At 38.4% G+C, this 23,571-nt stretch overlaps 1 protein-coding gene across 1 annotated transcript in view; it reads right to left on the bottom strand.

Moving 5' to 3' along the window:
• Nucleotides 1–23,571, bottom strand: part of INTS4 (integrator complex subunit 4) — a 116,756-nt gene that overhangs the window by 43,656 nt on the left and 49,529 nt on the right. Inside the window, exons 5-11 of the mRNA XM_060605529.2 lie at nucleotides 22,103–22,288; nucleotides 21,215–21,265; nucleotides 17,686–17,774; nucleotides 16,604–16,724; nucleotides 10,625–10,696; nucleotides 8,742–8,916; nucleotides 1,066–1,271 (exon numbers count right to left, since the gene is read on the bottom strand). Coding sequence (XP_060461512.1) covers nucleotides 1,066–1,271; nucleotides 8,742–8,916; nucleotides 10,625–10,696; nucleotides 16,604–16,724; nucleotides 17,686–17,774; nucleotides 21,215–21,265; nucleotides 22,103–22,288 — 900 coding nt within the window. The remainder of the gene's footprint in view (nucleotides 1–1,065; nucleotides 1,272–8,741; nucleotides 8,917–10,624; nucleotides 10,697–16,603; nucleotides 16,725–17,685; nucleotides 17,775–21,214; nucleotides 21,266–22,102; nucleotides 22,289–23,571) is intronic.

Consider the following 23,571-nt stretch of genomic DNA (forward strand, 5'->3'; position numbering starts at 1 on the left):
GTCTTCTGAGGAAAAAAACACATGAGAAACTATAGATACAGACTTAAAATTCAGGAAAGAGCTTACCAGAAGTGCTGAGCAACTGAGAAAATTGATAGGAAATTTCAAAATCAAAGCACCCAATCCATTTTCTGAAGCAGACAGCAGAAATCTGTAACAAGTCTTAATGACTACATCCAATAGCTACCCCTTTCACAGTATCTGAAAAACCAAAACCAAACCAAACGAAACCAGAAAAGAAACCAGAGACCAAATCTCATTTATTAGTATTTTGAAAAGCTTCGGTAGTCACAAATAAAATCCCAATACTTGAGAAAAATAATTCAAGAACCACAGAGTTGTACAGCCTGGGAGGCTAATCTGTGTTCTTATCCTGGCACAGCCACTTATTAGCTCTGTGACCTCACACAAATTACTTTCTTTTCTGTAAAACTCCAAGGTTGAATGAGTCTATTCCCTAAGATCCGTTTCTGCTTTAACATCGTATGATTCACTAGAAGAACTAAATCAAATCAAAGGCTGAAAAGAATTCTTCATTATTTAGCCCCTGCCCTAATTATCTGTAACCACTTCTCTCCCTGCTTCTATTACTTCAGCTCTATGCTACTTCACAATGAATGCCTTTTAATTCCTCACATGCATCATACTCACTCTTACCTCTGGATCCGTAGACACTGCTCCCCTGGTGCCCTTCCACCCCCACCACTGGCGTCATCCCTTCCTAAGAAAGGATCTCACCAAGTCCTACTCCTCCTTCAAGTGTCCACTACAGCAGTCCTTCCTCCTTCCCCACCTCCCAAGCTTACCTCAGACAATTCAGGTCACAACCTGTCAGTATCCTTGGGGAACCCTGTGTTTTCCCCATCACAGCCATTCTAAGCTTTCTTTTAGTTTCCTGTTTAACAGCGAGTCTTCTGCACTTGGCAGAGGTGGGTACTAAAAAGCTAGAATGGCGCTGCCCACATACTACTGCATCCCCAGTACCTAGCACAACGCCTGGTTTAAAAAAAAAAGTGGCACTCAGTAGTTACTGGTGAAGAAACGAGTAACAAACTGAAGACTCACCTCTAACACAGCCAGGACGGTGTCAAGCTGATCCTCTCGGAGGGTGATATTGTTAGAAATTTTTCTCATGGTGTGTATGGACTGCAGACGTACTTCCTCAATTTCATCATTAAACATGTCGACCAGGAAATCAAGGCACTTCTCAGCAAAAGAGGGTGAAGATTGGGCCAGCATGCAGAGAGCCTCCACAGCAGCAATGCGGACCTCTACAGAAAAGGAGACAAATAAAACCGCACATCAGGTTAAGAGCCATGGGACGAGTCCAAGGATTCTTTCTCATTCAGGTTCGCCTTTCGCTTTCTACTCCTCTCACTTGACAAGCTCTCTCTGGAAGATCTCCTCCATGCCCACAGATTTGGCTACCGCCTTCACGGTGACCTAAGAACAAGGACTTTGGTGTCAGAGGGACTAAGGTTTAGATCCTGACTCTGGAGACATGTGATCAAGCCACACTTCTGTCTCCATTAAGTGAATTTCTTGAAAACTAAAGTTCTTATTTAACTCAGTACTCCAACCACAGTACTCCACTCCATACTTTTTAAAAAAAAAAACAGATTTTATATTACATTAGGATTAAAACAGACTAGGTATCATTTTCGCATTTTAGAAATAAGATTCAGCAAAGTGAATAAACTTGCCTTAAAGTGAGTAAGAACACAGATAAGACTAGTACCCAGGTCTGCTGATTCTAGACTAGCATCACACAGTGGCTAAGGATACATGCTTTAGAATGAGAAAGATCTCACAGTGAATTGTGAAGAGTAATCCCTCCATTAACTTGGAGGGAGATCTTGAATAAGTAACTTCCAGATGCCTCATTTTTTCCCCCTTAACCAGATATAATACTCGTTTCCTTACAAAGTAGTTAGGAGAACTAAATGACATAATACAGGTAAAGCATATAGCACACTGCCTGGCATATATGTTAAAAGCTTAGTAGGTATCAGCTACAGCATAGGCATGGGTCTTATAAGCACTCTGAAAACAGAGGCATGTCTTCTCTTTGTATGCCCCAAACAGGTAACAGTGAAGCCACTAAATTCAGGAAGCCCCTCATTCATTCACTAGTAATGTTTCCTGAATGTGTACTACATGCCAGGCCCTGTGCTGGGACACAAAGATGAGAGATGAATAAGCTATAGACAATGCTCTCGAGATTTCCATACATGCTTCTTTTGTTCCTGGTCCCCACATGGTTCTGCCACGAAATGTACAGTTCCAAAAAAGGAAGAAAAATAAACCACTCAAATTGTGGTTAAAACTCACAAATATAATTTGTTTTTGTATAAGAAAGATTTCATAGACACTTTAAAAGCAGAGTTACTACATTAAAGGGAGACGACTCATATTGTTATTGGTAGTTATGAATTCTTCCTTTCATCAGAAGGGAAGGATTTACTACACTTCATAATAATGTAATTTAAACATGAAATTGCTAATAATTACAAAGAAAGCCAGAGATGGACCCAAATCTATTAACTGTGGGCTCTTCTGCCTAGGGCTTTACCCATTATGTCACACTAAATCACATGTAACTCTTACAAATCCACAAAGAGAATCACAGAGACTTCTGATCAGAGGGAGATAATTAGTAGAGACCTGAGCTGATGCCAATTCCAAGCAAAAGCAAAGAAACTTGGTGTTTCACTTTGTATGCGTAATCTGGTAAGTTAACTATTTCTACTAGACTTTTTGGAATGCTGAAATGTATTAGTCTTGGGACACCTGGGTGGCTAAGTCAGTTGAGCAACTGACACTTGATTTCGGCTCAGGTCATGATCCCAGAGCCATGGATCAAGCCCTGCACTGGGCTCCATGTTGAGTGTGGAGACTGCTTAAGACTGACTCACTCTCTCTCTCTCTCTCTCTCTCTCTCTCTCTCTCTCACACACACACACACACACACACACACACACACACACACTCTCCCTCTCTCTCTCCCCCCTCTCCAGCGGAAGGAAGGAAGGAAGGAAGGAAGGGAGGAAGGAAGGGAGGAAGGAAGGAAAGAAGGAAGGACATGTATGTATTACAGTCTATTTAAGGGTTCAGAGCAAAGGAATCAGCTATGCCAGAGGGGAGGAAAAAAAAAAAAAAAAAAAGACTGATCCTTGGGTGCCTTAACATGCGTAATAAGATCCTGGCTTTGCTACTTATTAGCTTTGTGCTTAGTACTGAAGACACAAAGATGAACAAGAAAGAGAAGGTCTCCCAGGGCATACAGACAAGAATAGTTAATTGTATTACAAAGTGTTGTGTACAAAGTGATGAGTGGTACAATGAAAAGTAGAGGGAGTGTAAGAAAATACAGCAGAGGTATGTAGCCCACTCAATAGGATCAGAGGCAACTTTTTGAAACAAGTGACCTCTAAAACAATACCTAAGGGAGTTGCTAAGTCTAAAGAAAGGGAAAAAGCCTTTCTAAGTAGAGGAACCAGATTAACAAAGGCCCAAATGAGAGGCAGAACATGGAACTAGAGGAATCAAAATGTGTGTGATGTGGCGCCTGGGTGGCTCAGTCAATTAAGCGTCCGACTCTTGATCTTGGCTCAGGTCATGATCTCATGGTTTTAAGTTCAAGCCCCACATCGGACTCTGTATTGATAGTGCAAAGACTGCTTAGGATTCTCTCTCTTCCTCTCTCTCTCTCTGCCCCTCCCCCATGTGAACATGCGTGTTCAATCTCTCTCTCTCTCTCTCAAAATTAACTTAAATTTTCCTGTTTGAAAAAATTAAAAAAAAATAAAAATATGTGTGATACTAGAGTCCACAGCCAATGAAATAAGGCTTCATTTCATTCTCAGAAACATGTCCCTAATTTACCCCAATTTTATAAGTATGACAAAACTAGAAAACTGTGGGTCGCCTGGGTGGCTGAGTTGGTTAAGGGTCTAACTTCTGCTCAGGTCATAATCTCACAGTTCAGATGGCCAACAGGCACATGAAAAGATGCTCAATGTCACTCCTCATCAAGGAAATACAAATCAAAACCACACTGAGATATCACCTCAGGCCAGTCAGAGTGGCTAAAATGAACAAATCAGGAGGCTATAGATGCTGGAGAGGATGTGGAAAAACGGGAACCCTCTTGCACTGTTGGTGGGAATGCAAACTAGTGCAGCCACTCTGGAAAACAGTGTGGAGGTTCCTCAAAAAATTAAAAATAGATCTACCCTATGACCCAGCAATAGCACCGCTAGGAATTTACCCAAGGGATACAAGAGTGCTGATGCATAGGGCACTTGTACCCCAATGTTTATAGCAGTACTTTCAACAATAGCCAAATTATGGAAAGAGCCTAAATGTCCATCAACTGATGAATGGATAAAGAAATTGTGGTTTATATACACAATGGAATACTACATGGCAATGAGAAAGAATGAAATATGGCCTTTTGTAGCAACGTGGATGGAACTGGAGAACGTTATGCTAAGTGAAATAAGTCACACAGAGAAAGACAGATACCATATGTTTTCACTCTTATGTGGATCCTGAGAAACTTAACAGAAGACCACGGGGGAGGGGATGGGGGAAAAAAAAGAAAGAGAGGGAGGGAGCCAAACCATAAGAGACTCTTAAAAACTGAGACTAAACTGAGGGTTGATGGGGGGTGGGAGGGAGGGGAAAGTGGGTGATGGGCACTAAGGAGGGCACCAGTTGGGATGAGCACTGGGTGTTGTATGGAAACCAATTTGACAATAAACTTATTAAATAATAATAATAATAATAATAATAATAATAATCTCACAGTTCAAGCCCTGCATCGCACTCCACTCTGGCAGTGTGAGTATGCTTGGGATCCTCTCTCTCTGCCTCTCTCCCACTCATGCTATCTCAAAATAAATAAAACTTCAAAAATAAACAAACAAACAGAAAGCTGCCATACCTGATACTCACTTTCCAAAGTTCCTTTAGCTAAACCTTACTGACAAACTTATGTAGAACTAAGTCACATAAACATTAATAGTGATGAAATTCAAATGTAAAACTAAACAAAGCAAAAACACGAGTAAAAACTAATAAATAAAATAGGCTCCAGTTACTTGTCTGAAGATAAAATGTGTATTAATAACTGGACTTCTCTCGAGTGAGAGAGGGGGAGGGGGAGAGGGAGGGAGAGGGAGAGAAGGAGGGAGGGGGAGGGAGGGGGAGGGAGGGAGAGGGAGGGAGAGGGAGAGAGAGAGAGAGACCTACTATGTAAGTGTAATTCATGTATCAAGTTCACAGAGAACAAAAAAGCAGAGTTGCTTTTACCTAATTTCTATATACAGGCTTTCCATTATCCAAAAGTAGAGGGTTACCACAAAACCTTTCACAAGCTGAAATAACATAAAGCACATATCCCTCACTTTCCTAAAGTTAACTTTATGCCACCTCACTTTTACAAAAGACTTACATGAGTATGGTAAGGACTTTTTTCATGAAAACAAACTCCTCTTTGGATTTCTTTTGGTTAACGAAAACAGGTACTGATGTAGGTCTTTCATAAAAGCAAAGCAGTGTAATGCAAACTGTAGGAAAGTGGGGAAGGTACTAATACACCGAAACTTAATAGCAAACTAGATAAGGTCCAATTTGGGGGGGGGGGGGGTGGTATTTATTTTGAGAAAGAGAAAGAGTGTGGGGCAGAAGGAGGGACAGAGAGAAAGGGAAAGAGAGAGAATCCCAAGTAGGCTCTGCACTGTCATGCATGGAGCCCCATGTGGGGCTCGAACTCATGAACCGTGAGATCGTGACCTGAGCCAAAATCAAGAGTAAGAGGTTTAACCCACTGGGGCACCCAGGCGCCCCAAGATAATCCAATTCTTACATCTTCTAACAGAAAATTGTCTTTAAAAAGTAATTTTCTTGCCCTTCTAAGAAGTTCTATTCTGAGGTAATTTTTATAGGCATTTTAAAGACCTGAGTTCTAATCCTGATACAAATTTACTATAAAATTTGGACAATCAGTATTATCTCCCCTGGTCTGTTACTCTTACTAAAAATGAGAAGGTTGTAGTCAATCATCTCAAAGCAATGACATTTTTTATGTGACATAGATAGCATCATATTATGGAAATTCTAAGAGCTTTGCAGAATTTCTATTAATGGCTAAGATAGCCAGATTTATCCTTCTGTCTGAAACAACTAAAAACAGAGATAAGAAAAAGAAACAACAGTATTCAATACACTGGAACATAAGATAAATAAAGGGTAGTGATCCCTAAGAGAAAGGAAATAAATGAGGTGAGCTCTAGAATTATACCCCTTTACTATCTGGGAAATTTCCAGATTCCAGGTCCCCCTGAGTTGAGAAGACAGAGCTGGGAGTCTGAAAAAGCCAATGTGGATAGAGTTCATAACACACAGAGCCTGGAGCCTGCTTCAGCTTCTGTGTGTGTGTGCCTCTCTCTCTCTGCCTCTGCCTCTCTCTCTCTCTCAAAAATGAATAAACGTTAAAAAAAATTTTTTTTAAAAGATATCACCTGAGTTCTGATCTGTAAAGAAACTATCTGAGGTCTGAGAAAGAACCAATAAACGGGACTAGAGGGAAAAATCTCCAAAACTCATAAATGGTCTACCACTATTTCAGAAGAGTCTGTTTGAGTTGGGAGAAAAATAAGCCCTAGACTAAATTCTGCCTCAGTCCCACTTAACAAAGCTTAAAAATAAGACACGAAATAACTGTATCCCAGAACAAAGCTCAAGAATATTTATAAGTAGGGACGTCTGGTGGCTCAGTAGATTAAGTGTCCAACTTCAGCTCAGGTCATGATCTTGCAGTCCATGGGTTCGAGCCCCATGTCAGGCTCTGTGCTAATAGCTCAGAGCCTGGAGCCTGCTTTGGATTCTGTGTCTCCCTCTCTCTCTGCCCCTCCCCTGCTCACACTCCTTCTCTCCCTATCTCTCAAAAATAAACATTAAAAATTTTAAAAAAAAGTATCTATTAAGAATATAACAATGTTCATTACCCAATAAAGTAAAATTCACAATGGCTGGCATCCAATTGAAAATTACTATGCATGCATAGAAGTAGGAAAATATAATTAATAAGGAGAAGAAAAATCAATCAACCAAACGAACAAAGAAATCACACAAATTGTAGAATTAGCAGACAAAAACATTAAGATAGTTATTGTAAATGTATTCTCTGTTGACAAAGTTAAAGAAAAGACCAAGCAGATTAAGAAGATATGTATAAGATACTTAACAAACTCAAATTCTTATTCTTATTATTTTTTTTTTTCTGAGAAAGAGTATGCACAAGTTGGGGAGAGGGTCAGAGAGAGAATCTTAAACAGGTTCCACACTGAGCATGGAGCCCGATGCGGGGCTCAATCCCACAACCCTGGGATCATGACCTGAGTCAAAATCAAGAGTCAGACACTCAACTGACTGAGCCACCCAGACGCCCCTAAACAAAACCAAATTCTAATTGAACTTGTACAAATGAAAACTACAATGTCTGAGATGAAAAATACACTAGGTGGGATTAAAATCAGATTACACATTGCATAAGAAAAGATGAGTTAACTCCAAAACAAAGCAATAAATACCAAAATGAAATGAGAAAAAGACTAAAAGAAAACAGGAATGAATGGGGCACCTGAGTGGCTCAGTCGATTGAGTGTCTGATTCTTGATTTCAGCTCAGGTCATGACCCCAGCGTCATGGGATGGAGCTCTAAGGCAGGCTCCATGCTAAGCATATATCCTGGCTAAAATATTCTCTCTCTCTCTCTCTCTCTCTCTCCCCTCCTCTCTCTCTAAAATAAAGAAAAAAAAAAATTAAATAAAAAAAATAGGAATGAAGCACCCGTGAGCTACAGGACAACCTCAGTAGTCTAATGTATGTGTAATTGGAGTCTCCAAAGGAACATGGGGCCAGAAAAGTATATGAAGAAACAATGGGCCGAAGATTTTCCAAATTCGATGAAAACTATAAATCCACAGATCTAAGAAGCTCAACAAACTTCAAGCATAAGAAACATGAAAACTACACCAAGGCACAGTGTAATTAAATTGCTTAAAGCTAGTGATAAAGAAAAAATCCTAAAAGCAGCTAGAAAAAGACACATCATATACAGAACAAATATAAAAAAAATGGCAGCAGAATGCAAACGAGAAAATGTGGAACATCTTTACAAGACTGATAAAAAAAAAAAACAAAAACCCATTAATCTAGAATTCAATTTCCAGTGAAATATCTTTCAAAAAGAAGGTGAAAGAAAGTTTTCATTAGTCATAATAATAAAAGCTTTGAGGTCAGACATACCTGGGTTTAAATATTGCCTCTGGGTGATCAAAAACAAGTTACCGTTATCAGTATCAATGATATCAATTTTTACTACCAATTATTAAGTGCTTACTATAAACGGGTCATGTTCTGTGCCAAGTATTTTGTATATATATAACCTCATTGGATTTTCATAATTCAGAAACACTTATAATCAACCATGTCATATAGAAATGCTGGAATTTGAATCCAGATTGACTGAACTCAAAGTCCGTGCTCTTTACCACTGTATTACACCACCTGGGCCTCAATCTTCTGTTTTTAAAATTAAATAATAGTAGGTACTTCATAGAGTGACTATAAAGGCTAAAGGAGACAATACATGTATATTAACCAGTACGATGCCCAATACATAGCCATCACTCAGTAAATGGGTACCGTTATTATTACGCACTCATACTTACCATACATCTCATCTTCCAATCCGTGAACAAAGGCTCCACAAGCTCCTGACTCAATCAAGTTCACAGCTCCCGTATCTATTTCCTCCTTGGGAGCATCATCTCCCCACTTTCTGCCGCTGGAAAACTCCCCTGAACTGTAAAGTTCCTTGGCACGTTCGTGTGCAGTGCGTTTTCTCTGTATAGGACAATGACAATTACCACTTGCAGGAGGTTCATGAGGGAACAGTAAGATGTACCTTGGGAACATGGGAAGGTAGGAAATAAGATTGCTCTCTGAGACTTAACATTTTCAAAAGAAAATAATAAATCAGAGCAAAGAACTGTAAATTCAACTTAAAGTAAGACTAAAAGTCACAGGTCTGTCACGGCTGATAGTATTCTTATTGAAGATAGCAAAAGAATGTGCTGATCAGACAGGTGGTTGTTCACCATGGCAACACAGGAAAAGGAAAACCAGAGAGGAAAATAATAGCAGTGTCCCTCCACACCATCCTGAGTAGATAATAACATTGACCCTAGAAAAGAATTTTTGTTTAGTCCCAATAGACGTAAGTCTGAATTTGGTAACACTGTGCTTTATTTAAGCAACACTGCACTTACCACGCAACCTTCTAGTAAATTCCCTTTCTATATAGACTGCCTAAACAGGAATATACTGGCCAACTAAAGTAAATATCCAATTAAATTGAGTTATGTTTCTCAGCATGAATGAACTGTCATTCTGCTTTATGTATCAGCCTCTTATGAATCTTCTTGGTGTGAGTCCACATCCTTGTGGCTGATCATCTCAAAGGCACTGATGAAATATAGCACCTAAGCCTACAAGGATGTGGGTCAGATGAAGTTTACACTCTGTGATGTATCTTAGAAACCCTTGCATTACTCATCCTTCACCATTCACCATAAGCATGTTGTTTTTTATATTTCTACTCTAGTATACACAAGGAACACTTAATCAATCACCAACCTCAAATTAAGGCAATGACCTTCAGGAATCCACATGGTAATGTTTCATTAAGCATAGACAGAAACTCTCTAACCATTCCTAAGAATTTATCTTATGGAATGACTCAAAAGAAGACAAGATCTAATATGCATGAAGATGATATTCTTTATGTAATTTAAAATGGTAGAAAAATTGGGAGAATCTATATAACACAGGGTTAAAAAATTATGTCACATCAACTTAAGATATTATACAACAGTAAAAATGATAAGTATAAAGCTGACTCTCTGAAAAAAAAGCATATGATGTAGTGGTAAATGCAAAAAGTAGACTACAAAATTATCTGAATACAATGATTCAATGTTTACAACATGCATAAGAGCTGGAGAGAAAAGTACCAAAATGACAAGTCACTGTATTATAGCAGCGGGAATATGGGTAAGTTGCTTCCCTTTTCCTTCTATTTATCAAAGATTCTGTAATTCTTTATTATCACTTTTATAATTTACAAATTAAGATAATGATATATTAACTTGTACACAGTCCTGACAATTATGTCGGAGAACTAACACAGTCAAGGCATTCCATAAGAGGTACTGTTACTGTTTAGAGAAAGAATTTACTCACTTTTCCATGGAAACTCTGGAAAAGGAATCCTAACATATCCTACAGTCTCATAAAATAAGACCAGACCTTTGTAGTTTCTATATAAGACACAACTTGTGTAAAGTATTTCATTAAAATAATTTAAGATTTAATGAAGTAACTTGTAATTTGGTTCAAGTTATTAAGATTTTTAAACTAAAATGTAATCTAGTCACCCAACATTTACTTAACAAATATATGGGTTGCAAAACTAAACCAACACCACTCAGCATATAGCTACACTGATAATGGTTACAGAAACCCAATTTAAACAACAAAGATTTCAAGTTACCCTAAGATCTGACATAAGCTTCTTGTCAAGTGTCTGCTCCAAGAAATGAGAACTGACTTGTTCCATAGAGCCCTGTAAAAACAAAGAATCCAGAGCAAATTAAACAACTTTTAAGACCTGAATATTATCTTAAAATTCAAAGTTTGCAGCCAACTTAAATGCATAAAGATAACATTATTCTCGATAGCAAAGATGCTTATGAGTTCTGAATCATCAGCAAAATAAAAAAAAAAAACACATTAGCAATAGCAGCAAGCAGCTAAACAGAGCTTACTATGTGTCACACACCATTTATAAATATATTAACTAATTTAGTCCCCCTATGAAGTAAATACTATTATCTGTCCCATTTTATATATGGGGGGAAAAGAAAAGTTAAAAAGAAAAAAGAAAAGAACGCACAAAAAGGTTAGGTGACTCATTCAAAGTCACAGGTAATTTGCAGAGCTGGGCTATAAACCCAGGTTCCAGAATCCTTTGCCTTAACCACTACTCTCCACTATTTCTCCATTCCTTTTCATCCTATTCTTTCCATCATTTGTTCATTCACTCACTCATTCAATAAAGATATATTTACTGAACAACCATTTAACTATATGCCTCCAGTAACCAGGAAGAGCATACAAAAATAAGACATCAATTCTACACTCAATGATCTCACAGACTAGTGAGGGAAAATGGTAAGTAAAGAGATAACTGTATTATGTATAAAATGTTATAATACATATATAAAGGGTACTATGGGAAACTCAGAGAATAAGAAATACAGGGTGGAGGCAGGGAGAGATGTATTTGGGGAACCAGTAATCACAAGTGCAAATGCATAAAGAGAGAATGCCATGAGGGAACCATCAAGTGAATGAAACACAGGATAGTGGTGCCAAAAATGAGGCAGGACAGCAAGGGAACAGATCATAAAAGGCCTCTCTCATATCCTTTTTTGTGTTTGTTATGGTGAGGGCTTTGCCATAATTATGAATAATAACTAGACAATCTTTTTTAAACAGTGAGCTCAAAATTATACAAAATATTTTACTTGTATTTAAAATTTTTATTTCTAATAATCCCAAAAATAGTGTAAATTATCCTTTTTTTTTTTTTAAAGTAATCACTCCGCCCAACGTGGGACTCAAACTCATGACCCCAAGACCAAAAGAGTTGCATGCTCTACTGACTGAGACAGCCAGGCACCTTGAAATATCCTCATTTTTTAGATGAGAAATTGAGGCTGAGAAATTTGGTAATTTGCTCATTTCAAATAAGGGTGAAACACAGATTTACACCTCATAAACATCCTCTTAGCAACAATGTGGCTAATGGACCAGAAAGAATCAAAATGAAGCAGAGGGATGGATTAGCAGGCTATTAGAGCAGGTCCTAGACATTCTTAAGGAATATATTGGCAATCTTCTCTAATTCCTGAGTCAGTAAATATGTAAATGCTTATACAGGCTCGGACTTTTTTTTCCTCCAATCACATGTTCCATAGATAGTTACATGTTCTTTGGGAATATCCTCACCCAAGTTAACACCTTTCCTACAACACCAGGAGAGCAACTGTTGAACTATTTTCACGTAAGTAGTTTCAATTTTTTTTCTTATTTCTACATGGTACAGTTGATGGCCTTCTTTGTTACACAGATCTGAGCCAATATCAAATCCAACAGTCATGTTTTTAATCCAAACATCAATTTTATGAATAAGAACTATAAATTTTTAAGATCTCCTTTAATTTTCTGTTTAGTTTTACCACCAGCATTAACAGTTGGATTTTTAGGGGGCACTTTTTTTTTCCTATAAAAATCAAATTTTTGTTTTGTTTTGTCTTTTAAGAAGACCTACATGCAACACGGGGCTTGAACTCACAACCCTGAGATCAGGAGTCACATACTCTATCAACTGAGCCAGCCAGGTGCCCCAAGAATGAAGTTTTAATAACTTCACAGTGAACTACTCAAATCCCTAGTCTCAATGCTCTCCTCCAATTCCTTTAGCCGAGCTCTCTCCTGACACAGTAGCAGAGAGGGAGCAGTATTCAAATTCCAGCCTCAAAAATTTACATATCATTATTTGCAACAAATTTCCCATGCTATCTTGAGACTATGTGAAGCTTTCCATTTTAGTCCACAAATACCAAGAGCTCTATGACATAGTAACCCACTCAAAAAATGTTGGGATCTAAACTAGTACAAACAGTGGAAATAGAAAAGGGAGAGATTCAAAAGAGGTCAAGAAGACAGTCCTGGTAAGAGCTGATAACTCCGTGGATACTGGACACAGAAAGAATTCCCAAATGCCTCTGGGTTTACAACTGGGTAAATGATGGCATCATTCATGAAAGTGCTAGAGGAGTAGATGTGACCAGAAAGAGGAATTCATCGTCAGGTATATCTCACCAAGCAGAAAAACATCTACATCCTTTTCTACTTTAACCAAGACAAATACATTCAGGTAAGGTCTCTCCAACTGTGCTAGTACTATTTAACAATTTATATTTATAACACTAAGAAAACCATATTTAACAAACAAGTATGCCAAACCTGCTTTCGGAACAAAAACTGCTCAATTATAACTGTTCAATAATAATGTAAATCTGCACTAGCCTCCAGCTTCTACCCAATTAAGTGATAAAGAAAAGTAACCCACCCCCCCTCCCCACCGCCAAAAAAAAAAAAAAAACCCAAAAACAAAAAAACAAAAAACTACCATGTGAAACATAAAACTGCCACTGACAAAGACATGTGCATTTGCCCTGGGAAAGACTAGCCCTTATGGCTATGGACTTAACCTACAATCTATCTGAAAATATTATCATCTTTAAGGTCAAACACTTCTGGAGTCTTATAAAGAAGGTTGAACCATTACTGAGTAAGAAAGATCAAACATCTTAAGCAGAAGTCATTGAACTAAAAACTATATTCTAAATAAAACACCAATTACCATGATTAATTTCACAGTAATGACTGTATTCTAAATCGTCCCATGGAGCTGCATACTTGCAATCAACTTTCTTTGCCTCAGTGGGAAAGTTACGGATAACTACAAACTGACTTTCCACATGGTTTTGAATTTTCTGAAACAGCCTACTTCTTAAATTTTTCATACTGCTAGAAGCCAAGGAGAATGGAGACTTGATTTTTTTGTGCAAGATGGACTTAAATCTAAAGCCTTATCATTTAAGTTCTTGAAGAACCTGGCTTCTGCTTTCCTCTTGAGCTTTATCTTGCTGCACATCCCACACGTTTAACATTATCCCCCCACAACCAAGATATATTAAACTGCTTATACTTTAGTATGATATTGTAGTTTAGTATACTAGTATGCATGACAATTGTACTCCTTCTGTATCTGCTTATATTTTCTCCTTCCTTATTTACTTAGCCAACTCATATTTATCCTGCAAAACTCAGTTCAGAAATCACCTCCCCCAAGAAGCCTTCTGTCAATGTGTTAGGTGCTCTCTTTCCTAGGAGTACCAGGTATTATAACTGACTGTTTATGTCAACCTACCAGACTGCCAACTCTTTGAAGACAGCAACTATACTCAGTTGATGAACACAGTCTGAAAACTATATGCAGTTTAGATGACAATTTTGTCTATTGAAGAGTTGGAGTGGGGGAGTACACCTCTTTGCCGACACAGAGGAACTGGTAAATCAGCAGGGCATTAACCGTACAACCACAGCTCTCAATGTGTAACTGGACTATCACTAGGAAGAGATTCCACATGAGTTTTAGATCATGAAGTGTCATTTACTATCTACATGGCCTTTGATATGTTACATCACTTTTCCAAACCTTATTTTATTATTTACAAAATGATTAACAGAATATCTACCTCAAAGAGTTTAAAAACATTGTTTTTAATGTTTATTTTAGAGAAAGGGAGAGACAGAGACAGAGACAGAGCGCAGGCAGATGAAGGTGCAGAGAGAGAGAGGGAAGCACAGAATCCTAAGCAGACTCCAAGGTCTGAGCTGTCAGCACAGAACCCACGTGGGACTCATGATCTGAGTCGAGGTCAGACACTTAATTGACTGAGCCACCCAGGTACCCCTCAAAGAGTTTAAAAGAATTAAAAATTATCTGCAATAACTATGTTTATTAGGATATGTATGTATATATATGTACATATGTACTTGTTCATATAAAAAAGTGGGTACATGTGCATGTGTATGTGTACAGGACTAAAAGTGCCTAGCTTAGTAGGCTAAGAACTCTATAAATAGTAACAATGATTATTATCAGTAAAATTAGATTGTTAATTGCTTTTGAAGTACAAACATAATTACTTATATAATTTGGAGCTGTTTGGATCTGAAATCACTGAAATTAAAACATAAAGCATTTGACTCAAGTTAGAATCATCTAAGTGGAAACTCTTTCAATTCACCATGGTAATTCATTATTCATATAGTTTTACGTAATAAAATTCATATCTTACAGGGTACAAAACTGAAAAATCTGAATTACCCTGCTTTAAGGATTACTCTTCTAACTGCCTACTCAAATCAAGATGTATTATTGAATCATTCCCCTGCAACATCTCCCTCACACGTACACACACTGCACACTGTAGATGCTCAGGAAATGTTGAATGACAGAATTTGGTGAATGATTGGACTGTTTCAAATTTTAAAATATTTGAAAACCAAAACACAGCTTTAAAATGTGAATTCAAAAATAAAATCAAGGGAGCCTGGGTGGCTCACTCGGTTGAGTGTCCAATTCTGGATTTTGGCTCAGGTCATGATCTCATGGTGGCGGGATCGAGCTCCACGTTGGGATCCTTGCTCAGCATGGAATCTGCTTAAGATTATCTCTCTCTCCCCCTACCCCTCTCTCCTGCTTGTGCTCTCTCTAAAATAAAATAAATCAAATCAATAAAAATACATAAAATCAATAACTGGCTTAACTCTGTACTTTATCACGGACAAGCAATATGATCTAGTACTGAAACCATCCAAATTCCTTATTATTCCATGAAAATGCTTCACACAAGTTTCAGCAGTTACCCCATAAATACTGGTCTTAGGAGTAGGGCTATCATTGAATCTGTGTCCAAAGTATTCAGCCAACAATCTTACCAAGACTGGCAGAGATGGGGGCCCCAAAAGGGAAGTGTCCAAAAAGAATCTCAGATTTTCTTGCTGTGACATTTATATAAATTTTTACAAATACTTATATATGTATTTACATATTACAACCACCCCCAATACCCCATGTTTAGTATAGTACTTTATAATTTGTATTTTCATATATAGTATCACATTTGAGCATCATGACAACCATGTGAGGTAAACATGAGAGAATATTATGACCCACTTAACAGATGAGGAAACTAAGATCAAGTGGCATGTCCTAGATAACATAGTTATAAAACAGGGCTGAGTAATAATACACCAACATTCTTTCTTCTGTAAGACAGTTCTATCTCTGAAAAGTTAATTTTTCTTTTTTTTTTTTTTTTTAACAAATGTACCATGAATTACCAAAGGCAAAACAGTAGGAAAGTACCAGCCTAAAAGTCAGGAGATTAGTATTTGAAGCCCACTCTACAACTCTGTATCTGAAAATTGGATAATTAACTTCTCAGAGCTTCTATTTTCTCACCTGAAAATGGGAATAATAGTAATTACCTTTCTAGGTTACTGTGAAGAGTGAATGAGATAATGTAAGTGGTGTCAGAGCAAACTCTCTGGGTCATAACAGGTGCTTAGTAAAGCAACTATTTTTATTATTTTCCTTTTTCTCTAGGCCTTGGCTGTCTCATATGGTAACAATGTTAAATAAGATTATCTTTAAAATTCTTCCTAGTTCTAAAAGACTACTTCTCCACTGGAAAGTAAGCCATTTATTTTTATTTTTAGAAATACTAGGTTTTCTATAAGTGGGTTATATCTATCCCTATCTGTAGTTTCTCAAAGTATTTATACAAGTGTAACAATAAACATGTTCATTAAAGAAAGTGTAACTTACCAATAGCTTTGCAGCTTGAACTCGAACCACCCAAGAGCCGTCACTGACCATGTGGCAAATTTTTCCAAATGCATCATCAACTAAGCGAATCTCTTCATTAGAAGAAGGTATTGGGACAATGCTAAATTAAAAGAAAAAAAACACACACACAAATAACAAAACAGGAGCCTAAAGCCGCAAGTTCAATAAACTGAGAATAACCATTGAAAATCGGCGCGCGCGCGCACGCACACACACACACACACACACACACGATGACAACTGAGTAATTCAAATCCTAGAGTGATAGAATACATTTCAGAGTAAAGAAATCACTCTGAGAGTATGAAACAACACTTTTAGTTACAGTGTAAATTTTCAGTGTCTGGAATAAAAGTGTTTAACCCACCAAAGGTTCAAAGATTTACAAAGATACCAAAAACTAGCTACCACAAAGTATTTTTATCTTTAAGTTTATTCTCTCCTATAATTGCATTGCTGTCAATATAGCAAATCATAGAATCAATATAAAATATTCTGGTTTTCCAATTTTAGCAGGCAGTTTAATGAAGAGGAAAAAAATACTTCTTTTTCCTACAGAAGCATCTCTTTTAGAAAATAGAATAATATTTATCACTCTACCTCAAAGAATCACTGTGTAAATAAATGATTTAATTACTATGAAAACATTTTTAACGAGGAAAACACCTCACAAGGGATCATTATTCTCAAACTCACCTAGTGTCTTTACCTGGCATTTGTATTTACTAAAACGGGCCCCAAACAATTTAAAGATTAAAAAAAGAGTGGGGTGGGGTGCTTAGACAGCACTTGAGAAAGACAGCCAATCTCTCCATTTATAGATGAGCAGGCTGGGACCCAGAGAGGAAGTCTCTTTCCCAGGGTACATGGAAAATTCACAGAAGAGCTGAAAAATAAGGACCAAGCATCCTGATTATCAGGATCTGTACTTTCCCCCTATTCCACACTGCTTTCTAAAAAATCTAACCAACATTCCTTATCTGGAGGAGGGCTTTTTGCATGATGGGAGAAGAGAAAAATGGCTTAGCAATGAACAAAAGCTGGCTTACACCCACACTGACCTTTCAGGATAGAGCTGACTGACAACCCAGATAAGTTGGACTGCAGCACTGCGCACTTGTTCATAGTCATCAGACAGCAATTTACAGGCCTGCAAACAAGAATTCCAAAAGTCTATTAGTTCTGTGTCCTCACAGGTGATGTTCAAACTACCTTCAAAATGAAGACAGGGTAGCTGGATAAGGATGCCAATCAAAATACTTGTGGGTAGTTTTAACTTCTTGTACTTTTGCCCAACAAAGAATTCTTGGCCTCTGTCAGCTATGTTCTGTGTTCTGACTCCCACCACACGTCTGAAAGCAGAACCACAGACTGAAAGACAGCACAAAAGCCACCTAGAATAGTATCGATCTTAGCAAAGCCTGCTGGGAGCCCACAGCGCTGTTCACATGGGCACAAACCCCAAATCTGGGTTGTTGGGTTTTTTTTTTCCCTTTCTGTAAAATCAAAGCACAAATTTCTGGCAATCTGAAATCTCAAGCACTCTAAGTAAACGTATAATTTTAATGCTAAACTGCCAAAAGAAGCCAGATTTTTGTTTTACTTTGGTCTGAAATGGAATATCCCTGCCCCACCTACATAGCAACACCCTAGACTTCAACAACACCCAGAACTACTCCATTTCTAGAATTTAAAAATCCTATATTCCAGGGGCACCTGGGTGGCTCAGTTGGTTAAGCATCCGACTTTTGCTCAAGCCATGATCTCACAGTTCGTGAGTTCAAGCCCTGCATTGGGCTCTCTGCTGTCAGCATGAAGCCAGCTTCGGATCTTCTGTCCCCCTTTTTCTCTGCCCTGTCCCCACTTGTTCTCTCTCTCAATAAATAAACTCAAAAAAAAATTTTTTTAATAAAAATAAAAATCCTATATTCCATGATCCTATATTCCTCTGATCATAACCTGTTACTCCACCAGCTCCTCCATTTCCATGAATTAATCCGTCACATTTGCTCTTCAGTCTCACTTAACCTACCTATCCGTTTAACCAAGATTTCCCAACCTTGCCTCTACTGTCATTTTGGACTATACAATTCTTTGTTGTGAGAGGCTATCCTCTGCACTGTTAACATGGTTGGCAATAGTCTTGGCTTCTACCCACTAAACGGTTGTAACACAGCACCCTCTCCCTCTCCCTCGCAGTTACAAAAGCCCAAAATATCTCCAGACACTGTCAAATATCCCTTAGAGAGTAAAATCATCTTGGTTGAGAACCATTGCTTTAATCCTACCCTTTTTCTCCACATGAACCACCTTCTCCTTGCTCCATAACCTGCCTTTACTTAGTCCCGACAGCACTGTCAGCATTACCACTGACAATGCTCTCAAGACTTCTACAGCCGCTCTATAAACCCAACACCTTTTCTATTCCTCACAAGGGCAGCAGAGCACTAGCAAAGACCACACTCTCTAGGGGACTGGGAGCTCATGATCTCGAACCTTACTCTCTCTGAAATCTTTCACACCCCTGCTTTCCACTCCCATTCCCTAAGGCAGCTTATCTTAACCTCCCGCTCTGGGCCCCTACCCCACTTCCAGCCATAAGGCAGCATGTTTATCTGAGAAAAACCCAGGTTCTCAGGCACAAATGCTCCAACTCTTCCATAACAGTTATAAATTCATTTATACCTGTATTCTCCCACACCTCATTTTCTTAATGTCTCAGGAAAAAGTATCCTAATTCCTAATCCTTCTACTTTTGCTATGGATCCCATCATTTCCTCACACAGGCCTTCCCTTACCATCCTCCAGTATAGGTCCTATTTGTGATTCTCTATTATAGCACCCTATTTATTTACTGCATAGCACTATTCACATGCTTAATTATTGTGTTTATTTATTTAATTGCCTGTCTCATCCATGAGAATGTGAAGGGCATGGATCCTATCCAACATGCTCGGTGTTATACAACCAGCATTAGGTATTCATTAATATCTGTTGGATGAATCAGCTCATGAATCTGATTTTCTGTTTAAAGGAACTCACTCTACCATTTATCCCCCTGTGTCTCTTCCATCACCAATTTCTCCCAAAACACTGGCTCCCTTCAACACATAAACATACTTATTTAGCAGCTATCTTTAAAATACAAAAAGCCCTCCCTCAGTCCCATGTCCCTTTCTACCATCCTCCATCCTGCCATCCTATTATAGCCAAGTTCCCTAAAGTACAGTCACTATTGAAATGCCTTACCTCAATTGACCCTAATCTGGCTTCCATCCCCAACACTCTACTAAAATTGCTCTTTCCAAACTCATTAATGGCTGCCTTGTTAAAAAGTCCAATGGGTCAATTTCAGGCCTATCTCGCTGACCTTTCAGCAGCATGTGACTGTGACAACTGTGAGAACTCCCTCCTGCCTTTTGTGGAATGTATTTTTCCTCCTCCTCCGTCTCTTCTCTCTCTTAAATGTTGGACCTTACCTGTGGCTTCCATCCTTGGTCTCCTTCAATCTTCTTACTCTCTCTGGGTGTCCACATGCCCCCTAGATAGTGATGGCTTCAGTTACCCACCTCCAGCTCTGACCTCTGCTGAGCTCCACACTTCCACAACTATCTGCAACCTGGAACTTTCCTCATGGGTGTCCCGTCAATCCTTCAAACTCAACCAAAACTGGTATGGTACCTAATTCAAATTCACACCTCAAATAATCCAACATTCCATCCTCACTCCCTTGAAGCCCTCATCATTGCTTGCCTTGTTAACTGACACAGTCTTAGGCCACTAAATATCTGAATCACCTAACTAACTATTCTTCCTCTGAATCCTTACTCTCTAAGTTTCCTTAAATTTTTTGGCTTCCCACAGAGTTTTCCTACAGGGAGATAAGGTGCTAGTCACACCAAAACAACCATTCTGAACTCATTCTATGTAATTATGTAAAAGAATAAACTTGGTTTATGTATCAATCATAGGGGCTTATCTAATTACCATCTTCTTCTGAAAGATAAAACCATTCTTTGTACAAAATCTGGTCTCTGACATGGATTTAGATTGCTGGTCTCCAGATTCATTCAACTATTCTACAAGAGAAATATCACTTTGTAAGGCCTTTTTGTTGGTCAATCAGCTTCTCCTAGTGATACTACAACTTCACAGTGCGTTTCTTTACCAATACTACAAATACTGTGAATACCTTTTCAAATGATCCCAGGGTCTCAGTCATCTTTCTTCAGAAAAACTCTACTATGTCAAGAACGGTGCCTCGAATCAACTTCATGCTTGGCCCAACCAAACACAAGATCAGAAAGACTACCTCTTTGCTTATTCTGAACACACACTTCTTTTTGTGTACTCTGGTATACACAGTGAGCTACCGAAATCCTCCTAAAAGTCGTTTTTACATGTATTAGTGCTACTCAATTACATATCCTCCATCCTCTTACTAACATGTGTGTTTTAGACACAACTTCACATTCATCCCAATTAATGTTGCCAGTTGATGCTCCATGTTTTCAAATTCTGACAACTAGTATACACTCTCCCAGTTTCACTATCCTTCCTCCTCTCCCAGACAGTAATCATGTAAGGTACCTGATTATAAATGGTTTGGTGTAATTTCAGTCCTCTTTCATGAAGCTGCAACTAGATAATAGAAATAAGTTTAAGTATTTGAGAAAAAAAGATCAGTATTTCCACAGTCTCCCCACAATCTCATATATTTTCCCCCATTACATTAGATTAACATAGTTCCCATTAGCCAAAATTAATGCTATACAAGTAAGAAATCTGGTCAGACCTTTGGGTAGAAATACTCAAGAGACTTAATAAATCTAACCCATCAACTGTCCCAAGGGGATATTAGAAAAATATTAAATAATGATAAGAAGGATAAAGAAGAAATGGTTAACACTATCTCCCCCTAAAATGTACCCCCCCACCCAGGGGCCTGGAGGAGGGATGTGACTTGGTATTATAATAGGTATAAGTTGTACCCTCTATGTTTCAGTATATGGGTGAAAGCTACCAGAGAGGCCCAAAGAAAAGCACACCTGCCATACAAAGGAATGTGTGCCTTTGAGTTCTGTGATGCCATCAACACATTCCTGAAAGTGAGCATAAGGAATATTCAGGGGGAGGGGGGGTGTTCAGAAAGCACCCAAACCAACATTAGCCATGAACTTTAAAAAAAAAAACAACAAACATATGAGGGGCACCTGGGTGGCTCAGTCGGTTAAGCATACAACTTCAGCTCAGGTCATGATCTCACAGTCCGTGAGTTTGAGCCCCACATCAGTCTCTGTGCTGACAGCTCAGGGTCTGGAGCCTACTTCAGATTCTGTGTCTTCCTCTCTCTCTCTCTGCCCACCCCTCCCTCCCTCCCTCCCTCTCTCTCTCTCTCTCAAAAAAAACATTTTAAAAAATTTTTAATGAAACAAACAAATCAAACTGTCACCCTCTGATTTCCATGATCATGTTTACCATGGCTTTTATAGCTGCTGTCCTGACTCGTGGGTCTTGGTCACTGAAGTAATCCCCTATAATCTTCTGGACATCTCTGACAGCTAGGCCTTCTCCATCTTTTGTGACACTTTTCTCCAAAGAGCCAAGATTGCCAAGTAATTGCAGGCATTTATTTCTTACACCATGGGAGGTATCTGTGAGGTGCTATGAAAGGAAAAGAGAGAACAAAAGGACAGGATTAAGATAGCTTAAAATAAATAAAAAACCAGAAACAAAAGTATTATATCAGCTTTAGGAATGACTCAAACACAACATTCTCACCAGTCTCTCTAGTATCATGTTACTTGAGTATGTATCATCATAAAGATGAGTCCTTAGAAAATAAGATTCTCTGTATTCCCAAGAGCTAGCACTTTGCCTTATAAAGAGAAGGTACTTTATTTACTTTTTAAAAAAATTGTTTAACGTTTATTTTCGAGAGACAGAGAATGAACAGGAGAGGGGCAGTAAAAGAGGGAGACACAGAATCTGAAGCAGGCTCCAGGCTCTAAGCTGTCAGCACAGAACCCGGTGCGGGGCTCAAAACCATGACCCATGAGATCATGACCTGAGCCGAAGTCAGACACTTAAGCGACTGAGCCACCCAGGGGCCCTGAGAAGGTACTTTAAAAATGGCCCCCAAGGGCATCTGGGTGGCTCAGCTGGTTAAGTGTCTCTTGGTTTTTGGCTCAGGTCATGATCTCACAGTTTCATGAGTTCAAGCCCAACCTCAGGCTCTGCACTGGCAGCACGGAGCCTACTTGGGATTCTCTCTCCCTCTCTCTCTCTGTCCCATCCCCGTTTGTGCTGTTTCTGTCTCTCTCAAATAAATTCATAAACTTTTAAATAAATAAATAAAGCTCCTAAACTGCATTTTATTTGCTATCAAATCTAAAAACAAAACAGAAAAGTATAAGTTTTTAAAGTTTTTAATATCCATACAGAAAAATGCAAAAAGGTTAAGTGTACAGCTCAATGAATTTTAAACAAATGAATACACACATATAAAAAGCACCCAGATAAAGGCGCCTGGGTGGCCAACTTCGGCTCAGATCATGATCTCACAGTCCGTGAGTTCGAGCCCCATGTCAGACTCTGTGCTGACAGCTCAGAGCCTGGAGCCTGCTTCAGATTCTGTGTCCCCCACCCCCTCTGCCCCTCCCCTACTCATGCTCTGTCTTGCTCTCTCAAAAATAAATGTTAAATTTTTTTTTAATTAAAAAAAAAAAAGCACCCAGATAAAGAAACAGAACAGGAAACCCCTCTTGGTCCCCCCCCCCCCCAATAAACTACTCCACCACCATAAAAATTAGCCAATATCTTGACTTCTAACACCTAGATTTATTTGGCCAATGTTTTTTTATTATAATTTTTTTTTCAGTTTTTTTAATTTTATTTTTAATTTTTTTAAATTTACATCCAAATTATTTAGCATATAGTGCAACAAT

The sequence above is a fragment of the Panthera onca genome, chromosome D1 (genome assembly GCF_046562875.1).
Source record: "Panthera onca isolate mPanOnc1 chromosome D1, mPanOnc1 haplotype 2, whole genome shotgun sequence".
In the NCBI taxonomy this organism is placed as follows: domain Eukaryota; kingdom Metazoa; phylum Chordata; class Mammalia; order Carnivora; family Felidae; genus Panthera; species Panthera onca.